At 37.4% G+C, this 10,813-nt stretch overlaps 1 protein-coding gene across 1 annotated transcript in view; it reads left to right on the top strand.

Moving 5' to 3' along the window:
• PRMT3 (protein arginine methyltransferase 3) overlaps positions 1-10,813 on the top strand; it is a 145,186-nt gene that overhangs the window by 70,182 nt on the left and 64,191 nt on the right. The window contains exon 11 of the mRNA XM_006892059.1: positions 6,873-6,951. Coding sequence (XP_006892121.1) covers positions 6,873-6,951 — 79 coding nt within the window. The remainder of the gene's footprint in view (positions 1-6,872; positions 6,952-10,813) is intronic.

Below are 10,813 nucleotides of genomic sequence, written 5' to 3'. Positions count from 1 at the left end.
AGCCAGGAAATCAAAAAACGTATTGCGATGGGAAAGTCTGCGGTTAGGGACCTCTCTAAAGTACTCAAGAGCAACGGTGTCTCTCTGGAGACTGAGGTGCGCCTGATACAGGCCATGGTTTTTGCAATCACTTGTTATGCATCAGAGAGTTGGACAAGGGAGGATAGAAGGAGAATTGACACCTTTGAGCTGTGGTGCTGGACAAGAGTATTGAATGTATCATGGACTGCCAAGAAAACAAACAGATTCATTGTAGAGAGGTTGGAGGCAAGGATTCTGGGGCTTCGCCTGATATACTTTGGACATGTTGTAAGGAGAGACAGGTCTTTGGAGAGGGACATCATGCTGGGCAGGGTGGAGACACAGCACAGGAGGGGAAGACCCTCTATGAGGTGGATTGATTCAGTGACTGGGGTAATCGGGATGGATGTGTCAGATGCAGTGAGATTGGCACAGGATAGAGCAGGGTTTAGGGCTGTTGTACATAGGGTTGCTATGAGTTGCAAGCGACTCGACGGCACATAACAACAACAATGGGAGAAAAAGAAGATAACAGATGGGAAAAACTGAAAGAAAACACATGTGTTTGAAGTTTCTGCTTCCATTCGTTTTAGCTGTAATTCTACCCAGCAATACCTGATCCTATGTGGTGACACTTTGGCCAAGTTAAGAGTCACGTACCATAAAGGTACATAAATGTATGATTATAGATAACCTCATATTTTTAGATATCTTAAACATAATTTCAAGTACATTATAGCCCATCATGTATATATATTTAATAGTTCTTCATGTATTCAGGTATACTAATACTGAACGTTAAAAATCTTTTATGCGTTGTGTGCCAGGCACTGTACTAGAGCCATTACCGGAATTGGTGAAGGTCTTTAGTATTTGCTGAAGGAGAGTCTTTGATCTCATAGTAATAATGGGTGCTTTTGGAAAAGGATGGGCAGGCAAAGACATGGCATTTCTAGAAGAGTGGTTTTGCTCTCAGAGAACATTGTTCTGTCTTATTCTTTGTGCTGTTGTTCAGTGCTGAGTTTAGCAAAAATCTGAGTAGAATCTTAATGTCACTGAAATTTGGGGGCTGGAATTTTCTCCTAGTATTGTTTGTCTAGTTCTATGACGTAAAAAAATAAGATTTTTTACTTCTTTAGAATGGATTTTTTTAAAAAAAACAACAACCCATAAGCTTAAATTGTTAAATTGAGTCTGAGAGACTGTCTCTGATATTATCTGATTAGGACTTTCACTTTAGGTGTGAAGTTTGTAGCAAGGTGCTTATTGATGTTATTTCACATGTAAGGAGACATGAGAATGTCTTTAATACTAATATTTTAAATATCAGTCTTAAAATTGAGGGGGTTTTGCACAGATGAGGAGTGAATCATGTGATTCCTTTGTATGGAGAATCAAAGTTGGAGTTCGCTCTAATTTTGGGCAACTTGATTGCGTTATTTTGGTTCATTTTAAAAAGTCTGTTGTTGTGTAATACTGTTGAGTCAGAACCAACCCATAGCTGACCCTCCAGGGGGTTTTCAGAGGCAGTAAATCATATGGAAGGAGATTTCTCATCTTTTTCCCTCAGGGCGCATGATCGATTTGAACCACATGCCTTTTGACTGGCAGCTCAGTTCCACTAGAAACACCCATAAGCCACTAGAGCACCCATAAACATTCCATTAGTTATAAAGAAATTTTGAGTACCATCTCTGGGTAGATAAGTAGGTAGATGGATGGTTGCTCACTCTGTTGGCCTAGTTGTAAGGAGCTGTGTTGCCAACCTAAAGGCACATGGTTTGAATCCATCAGCTACTCCACAGGAAGAAAAAAAGGGCAGTGTCCTCCCGTGTGATTTACAGCTTTGAAAACTGCTGGAGGGTGCGCTGTGAGTCCATTCTGACTCAGCAGTACACAACAACAAATATATATATATATATACACACACACGTACACATGAATGTGATCTTAGCTAGCCTGAAAAAGTAAATGGCACAAGCAAATGTATTCTGAAAGACACTTGACAAGAAACCAAGAATTTCAGTCAAGAATTTTGGACTGTTTCATAAGTCCATTCACTAAATAAATGTATAATTATAGATAGCCTAATAAGCATTTATTTTTAAATGTCTTAAGATATAATTTAAAATACATTATAGCCCATCACATACATATATATTTATATATTTATATTTAATAGTTCTTCATTTATTCAGGTATACTAATACTTAGTATTAAAAATCTTTTACGCATACTGGGGGGTTGAGGGGAGAGGGGAAAAAATGTGTAACAATGAATGAATAGAAATTTTAATAAAAGACTATATTCAAACCTATTAATACCAAATAAAATAAACATTTTCTCAAAAGAAAATCTCTTACACATATTAACATGTTTCATCCTCACAAGAACTCTGTTAGGTATGTATTAGTTATTACCTAGAGACCCTGACTGGTTAATGAACTTGGCCGCTAACTGAAAAATTGATGTCCATGGATAGAAGGGCCTGCTTTAGACATGAGCCGGTAGGAACCCCTGCGAGCACTTCCACTCTGACGCATGTCAGGTTTCCATGAGTCGGAGTCCATAATCAGAGGCAACTGGTTTTTCTTTCTTTCTTTTTACCAATTAACAGATAAGGAAGCTGACATTTGTTCATTTGCCCCTAGTTAGTTAGGTAGAGAAAGGACTCAGCTGGACTTCAGATTGAGGAGTCTCTTAACCACTCACTGTATTATGGCCATTGACAGAAACAATTTGGAATATGGCATAATCCAGTCTCTGGTGAATTGTTAGTAATACCTTTTCCCAAATGTAATAGTAAACATGAGCTTATTTCTAGAAGAAGCTACTTTCAGTTATTGATCCAAAATGTTTTTGTTTGCTTGCAATATATGTACAGAAGATTCTTAAATTTAGCTACGTCCTTTCTAAGAGTAAAACTAAAAATTACTTTGATACAGTCCCAAATCAATAACTCTTTTCTGTTACACTGTTCCCAAAAGACTGAAATATGAATACTTAATTTGAACCAATCGATTGTTTTTAGTTAATGTTGCTTTAGCATGGAACATTTTTGCGAATATTGTTAAGTGCTGTGGAGTCAAGTACGACTTATAGTGACCCTATGAAAAAAAGATCTGAACTCTGTTCTGTCCTGTGCCACGCTCACACTTCCTCACACACAAGAGCCCATTGCAGCAGTAACCATGTCAGTCCACCTGGTTGAGGGTCTTCCTCTCCTTTGCCAACCCTCCACCCTTCCCAGCATCATGTCTTTCTCCAAGGAATAGCCCTTCTTAGCAACATGCCCAAAGTATTCTTGCCTCCAAAGAGCACTCTGGCTGCACCCTCTTGAAGACATACATGTTTGTTCTCCTGGCTGTCCATAGGATGTTCAGTGCGCTTCTCCAGCACCACAGAACAAAGATGTCAATTCTTCTGTCATCCTTATTCGTTATCCAGCTCTCAGACGCATAGCAAGTAATCAGAAAGACTCTGGCCTGAATCAGATGCACCTTAATCGTTATACTAACATCATTATTCCTCAGTAGTTTGGAGAGGTCCCTAACTGCCCTTTTCCCAGTGCAATGCATCTCCTTATTTCCTGACTGCTGGTTCCAAGGGTATTAATTGTAAATCTAAGCAAGATGAAGCTGTTGATAGTTTCCATCTCCTCTCCATCCATTATAATGTTGCCTATCAGTCCAGTGGTAAGAATCTGTTTTCTTGACATTGGGATGCAATCCATACGAAAGACTGCATTCCTTGATCTTCTGCAACAAGTACTGAAAGACTGCATTCCTTGATCTTCTGCAACAAGTACTTCATGTTCTCCTCACTTTCAGCAAGCAAGAGTTTGTTATCTTCAAAATGCGGGTTATTGATTAATCTCCCTCCATTTGTGATGCCACACTCTTCTTCATAGATTCCAGCTTCTCAGATAATTTGCTCAGCATACAGATTGAATAGGTATGGAGAGAAAATAACAACCCTGACACACTCCTTTTTTATTTTAAACCATGCATTGTTCCCTGCTCTGTTCGCACAATAGCCTCCTGGTCCAGGTATAGGTTCCACATGAGCACAATTAATTGCTCTAGGATTCTCATTTTTCTCAAAATGTCAGCCACAGCTTGTTATGATCCACACAATCAGATGCTTTGGAATAGTCAGTAAAGCACAAATAAACATTTGTCTGGTATTCCTTAATTTCAGCCAGGATCCATCTAACATCAGCAGTGATATCCTTGGTGCCACGGCCTCTACTAAATCCTACTTGAACCTCTGGCATTTTCCTATCTATGTATTGTTCTAGCCATTTTTCAATGATCTTCAGCAGTATTTTGCTTGCATGTGAAATTAATGATAGTTTGATAATTTCCTCATTCAGTTGTATCATCTTTCTTGGGAATGCTAATCCATTAGCCAAACAGCTAATGATTCCTCCAAATTTTCTGGCATAGACTGGTGAGTATATCAGAGGCTGCATCTGTTAATTAAAACAAGTCAGTTGCAATCAGAGCCAAAATAAAAGGAAAACATGCTGAGGTAAAAGAGCTGAACAGAAGATTTCAAAAGGCAACTTGGGAGGACAAAGCAAGATCTTATAATGGAATGTGCAGAGAGCTGGAATTGGAGAATCAAAAGAGAAAAACTTGCTCTGCATTTCCCACGTTGAGAGAACTGAAAAACAAATTTAAGCCTTGTGTCACAGTATTGAAAGATTTTATGGGCAATATATTGAATGACCCAGAGAGTATCAAAAGAAGGTGGAGGGAACACACAGAATCACTGTACCAGAATTTCTCAGTCATGATTTTGTGGTCATTTCTTTAATAAACTATTTGACTTTTAAATAAATTGGACTATATCCATGTCATTCATTACTAGCAGCATAGTTTTCTTTTTTGAGCCGATTTTTCCTTGGTAGAGAATTCATTACTGTATTCTGTAATCTGGAGTGTACTAATACAGCATTTCAAAAGCTATATATTATGCAACACTACTTTCAGAAAATAAATTAATCAATATTAAATAGGGAAAAAAGCTATCTCTATACCTTTTCAAAAATCTGTATGCAGAACAGATTATCAGGGATGCTGGGCTCTATGAGGAGAAATGTGGCTTCAGGATTGGAGATGACACAGCCCTGCTTGCTGAATACTGAAGACCTGAAGCACTTGCTGCAGAAGTTCACGGACTGCAGCCTTCAATATGGATTGAAGTTCAGTATCAACAAAATAAAGATTCTCACTACTAGGCCAATTGAAAGCATCATGATAGATGGTGAAGAGATTGAGATTGTAAACAGCTTTAGTTTGCTTAGCTCCGCAATCGACACTCTTGGCACCAGCAGCCAGGAAATTAAAAGTATTACATTAGGAAAATCTGAGGTTCAGAGACCTCTCCAAAGTACTGAAGAACAGCGATGTCAGTCTAGAGACTAAGGTGTACCTGATACAGGCCATGCATGGTCTTTGCAATTTCTTATGCATCAGAGAACTGGACAATGACTAGGGATGATAGAAGGAGAATTGATGCCTTTGAGCTGTGGTGTTGGAGAAGAGTTTTGAATATACCATGGACTAGTAGGAGAATAAACAGTTTCATCCTGGAGAAGGTAAAACCAGGCTGCTCTTTGGAGGTAAAGCTTCTGAAGCTTTGTCTGACATACTTTGGACATGTTGCAAGGCAGGGCCAGTCCTTGGATAAGGACATCATATTTGGGAGGGTGGAAGGACACAGCAAGAGAGGAAGGCCCTCAATGAGAAAGATTGATTCAGTGGCCTGGGTAATGGGGTAGGTGTGTCAGAGACAGACTGGCATAGGATAAAGCAGGATTGTTGTACATAGAGTCATAGGGAACTAGATGTCACATAACAACAAGAAGTATAAAAAGTTGAGTAAGTTAGCTAAAATACATTCAATATTTCTCTTTACCATAACAGTTGTGAGACCTTTTAATGTACCAAAGTGTGTTATGAGTCATTTAAGAGCATGCTGTAGCATCTAGCATTTCTCCAAGGAATTTTCCCTCCCCTTCCATTTCTTTGGATACCAAGGAGAAAGTCACTGGCCAGCAACTACTTTTTAAAATGGTGCTCTGGGCTAGAATTTCTTAATCTTGGCAAAATTGACGTTTTGGGCCATAAAATTCTTGATTGTAGGGGACTGTCTTGGTGCAAGATAAGATCATTAACAGCATCCCTAGCTTCTATTTGGAATTTAAAATGAGTAGTTAAGAGTTTTAAATATAGAAACCTATAAAGAAGGTTTAGTACATTCTCCAGTAGTAAATGTTCTGGATTCACGTTTCATACCCTGGCCTAATAATAGGGAGTTGCTCATCAACCCAATGGCAGGTAGTTTGAACTTATCAGCTGCTTCTTAGAAGAAGAGCAGTCTCCTGCTGTACAAGTTACTACCTGCCAATTCAGTGGAAATCAGGGAGTTTTTTTAACTAGGTAGAGAACTGATTGTAAAGAGTTATTTCAGAGGTTACAGAATATTGTATAACAGAGACAAAAATAGAATTATTATAAAATAAACCAGAGAGCGTTATACTGAGTGAACTAACTCAGTCCCACAAGGGCAAATACTGTATAAAACAATTTTTGTAGAATGAGTATAAGGATGGGGGCGATGGAAGCATAGGGATGAGGAGGGGAGGGGAGGATTAATTATGGAGTTGTACAGTTTGATGGGGGGAGTGAGGGAAATTGGAAAAATTTGTTCTGGAAAACAATGTTTTTGAATTTTGTAAATAAACTAGTATAATTTTAAAAGAACAAACCAGAAATTTAAATTGATCTCCTTGTGAATATATTACACATTTCTAAAGTCCACTTTTTCCCTTTTGTATGCAGGGCTATTTTCTTCTTTTTGAGTCTATGCTAGATTCTGTCCTTTATGCAAAGAACAAATACTTGGCAAAAGGAGGATCGGGTGAGTATAAAGTTCTTGTTTTAATAATCTAATTTTTGTCTGTTAGAACCAAATGAACCTTTGGATTTCAAGTAAACTATGCATGGCTGAGAAAGTTTCCAATAGAGATGAAAGATGTTTCCATTAGATGGAGCTTAAAGACATTCATTTACTATATTGTTGATAGAACATTATGTAACATATTCAGGGCTCCAAGTAAATGATGTTCACAAGAGCACTGTCTATTAAACACGAAGAACTGGAATGGGGAAGCTTTTAGATACTCAGGTCCCAATCTTAACAAATTATTTTTTATTTTCAGTTGTCCTTACAACATTTAGTTCCTTTTTTCTCCAGTAGCATTGTTCACATTAAGAAGGAGATTATTCACTTTATCTAAGTGACTATCTATTCATTAAATACATATACTTACCTTCTTAAAATAGTAATGGTTTCTAATAGAGGTGTGGTGGTGGTGGTGTTTTTCAAAGCGTAACATGCCCTATCATTGTTTATAAATGGATACCAGTACATCCTGGAAAGCTTTCTTTTCCTATCTCTGGAAAACCCTGAATCAAATTTACTCTCACTTATCAAACACGATTGTGTTTTTACACGCCGTTTGCTGTGAACAATATAAACAAATAGAATATTCTTCTTCAGAGTAGGGATTGTGTTTAATTCAAAGATCCTCCACAACTCCTGGAACATAGACATTATTGTTATAATATTTATGGCATTGAATCATTAAAGAGACATTGAATTAATCTTTCTTTCAGTAATGTCTCTCAGTACGTTCTTTTTATAAAGACTTCAGAGTCAGAAGATGGGTTCCGTGAGGAGAGTTGTTAGAGGCTGCAGACTGACTCGGCGTGGCCTGATGTGCATCCTCACACAGCTCTATCTGAACCTGTCCCTCCTTAATCATCGCTGCAGTCCTGAATCCTTCACTGACAGTCTTCCTCTTTTGCTGACCCTCTGCTTTACCACACATGTCTTCTCCGGGGACCAAGCCTTCCTGGTAACACCTAAAGTTTGAGATAAGAAGTGGCACTATTCTTGCTTACTAATTCCAAAACTGATTTGTCAGTTCTTTAGGCAGTTCACAGTGGATTAGATATTCTTTGCCTACACCAAGGCATGATGCAAGGCATCACTTCTCCAGTCTTCCTTATTCATTGTTCAACTTTCACATGCATTTGAGGTGGTTAAAAAATACGATAGATTGGATCAGACACCCTAGTTCTTCAAAGTAGCATCCTTGCTCTTGGCACATTAAAGAGATCCTTCATAGTAGATTTGTTCTATGCAGTAAATGCTTAGATTCCAAACTGCCACATCTGTGGGTGTTGATTGTGAATCCACAGAAAATGAAATCCTTGATGACTTCAGTATTCTTCACACTAGTCATCATAATGCCTATTCTGTCCACCAAGGAATAAATGTTACCTTTGTTACTTCCTGTGATCTTTTAAAAAACCAAGTAAGGTGCTAGTAATAATTGCATAACTATATATGGTGACACATATGAATAGGCTAAGCATTCATTTTCTTTAAACTCACATCTACCTGACCCTCAAATTTATATTCTTTTCACTATGTCTATTTTCCTACTAGAGTGTATTTTATTAAACATAATTTGTGTATTAAAATTGTAAATAGAAGAGATGTAGAAAACTGTTTCTATACCTCACTGAATCCCATTTGTTGATCTTGCTTAAAAGATTGCTAGCAATTTAATACCAAGAAACTAAAAAATCTTTAGTGGAACTTACTAAGAATCTAAAGCAATACAGATAATGAGGCTATAGTGGATGAAACACTGGCTGAGTTATTTTCTGTCATCAAAATGGTAGCGTAGAGGTTCATAATGTAGCTCTTTTTCTGCTTTTATATAGTTAAGTGTTCCATCACCGATCTGTCAGTTGATTGTAGTTTGATGGCTTCTTGCTATTGTGATCCTAGCTGTTCGATCAATGGTGTTTCAAATGCCAACAGTGTAATCAGTGATGTGAAGACCTCTGGATCAGCCTAGGGAAACGAGCTTGACAATCTAACTGTTAAAATGGATGGTGGAACCCTATAGTATAAAACAGACTATTGTCCAATGTAATGCTGGAAGATTAACCCCTAGATGGGCATTCACTCAAAGAGCCCAGTGGAGTTCAGTCTGTCACTGAGGTGGACATGGTACAGGACCAAGCAGTTTCATTCTCTTTTACTTGGCCATGAGTAGAACTGGATTGCAACTAACAACAATAGTAGTGTAAAGATAATTTGTAGACATACAGATAGTGCTGGTGAATGTTGTTACCTTAGAATCAGAAGAACACGAGAAGGTGGGGGTGTGAGAAATTAAATCAGAAGAAGGTGGGGGTGTGAGAAATGAAGTCAGAAAAGTGTAGCATAAAGTAGTCAAGCTTACTTGTGTACATGAGTAGGGCTTGATGAATACCACCAATAATCTAGATGCTCACTTTATTATTGCAAAGTTTTCAGAAGATTTATTATACAATTGGGAGTGTAAAGATTTCAGTAAGAATGATTGTATTATGACTAAGAGAGAATATTGAAGACCTCATACAAGCATGATAAAATCACAGTTCATTTTTCATTGAATTTATACCCAATTCTCTTTACACACTTTTTAATCTTCTCAGGATAATCAGCTGCTCATACCAGTCCATAGGGTTTAACAGTGCCCTTTAATGATGCTCAATTTAGTATGTCTATTGGCATGGTGACTTCAGCATTGGGTTCTAATGTATCAGAGATTATTAAGATGGCACAGGGTATGACAGGATGCAGCTCAGCTGTTCATAGGGCTGCTGTGAGTCAGACTCAACTTGGTGGTACCTAACAACAACAGTCAGATCTGCCTTTATTTTTATTTTTTTATTTTATTATTTTTCATTCATTTAGTAACTCTTGTAATCTTGTTTCACATTTCCATATAATATGAACTTATTTTTAAGAAAACTTTATATTAATTTTTTAAGTTCATTCAACTCCTCAAACAATTCCTGATTAGATGGCTTAGTAACACATTTCCCCATTATTCATAAGACTGTAACCATGGTTTGTTTGTTGTTTTAATACTTGGAAGATCAGATATTTTGAGGAAAAGAACTGGTTTTCACTTAATTTGTCTTATTTTCTACTTTAGTTCCAAAATCTTTTTACTCTTTAGTTATGTTTATGTGAACAGTGATATCATTGTTTACTAGAACTTACTTCTGTATGCATCAGTCTTACCCTTTAGTGTCCAAAAGTTTGTGAAACATTTCTAAGGAATAAAGGATTTCCCATCTTGTCTGTTCACCGTGTGAGCTGTTCTAGTGACAAATGAATTCTGCGCAGTGACTCGAGAAGGACACAGATGTCAAAGCCAGGCATTTATAAATGGTCTGGTAAGAGGGTGCTTTTGTCCAATCAGTGCTTTGTTAATTTCACCTACAAGTAGGAATAATTATTCAATTATAGCCCCTATCTGACAAAAATCAAATGACAGATGTGTCAGAATGTAAAAGGAAATGGCTAGTCAGGAGGCTGGCAGGTGGCCTAAAATTCTAGCCAGCTGTGGGAAGGTGGAAATAGAACAAAAGTGACTTGTGACACTGATGACAAATCCTTTATGAATATTTATAGGTTATAACTGATTTACAAATGGAAAATCATTTCATTTCTAACATACAAAAACTGTGATTTCCTTTAGCAATACATACTATACAACTTGAAAACATCTCTCACCCCTAGAGAAAGTAAATCATTCCAATTAATTTTTTCTTCTTACCAAACATATTTGTAAAACTTTTTAAAAATGAGGTTCAGTAATTTGTAGTCTTCCTTTTTAAAAAGCCATCCATATTTCTTCCCCCCCCCC

The sequence above is a fragment of the Elephantulus edwardii genome, unplaced genomic scaffold (assembly GCF_000299155.1).
Source record: "Elephantulus edwardii isolate Elephantulus edwardi_28Jun2011 unplaced genomic scaffold, EleEdw1.0 scaffold00109, whole genome shotgun sequence".
Classification (NCBI taxonomy): Eukaryota; Metazoa; Chordata; class Mammalia; order Macroscelidea; family Macroscelididae; genus Elephantulus; species Elephantulus edwardii.
This window is presented reverse-complemented; position numbering and strand designations above follow the sequence as displayed.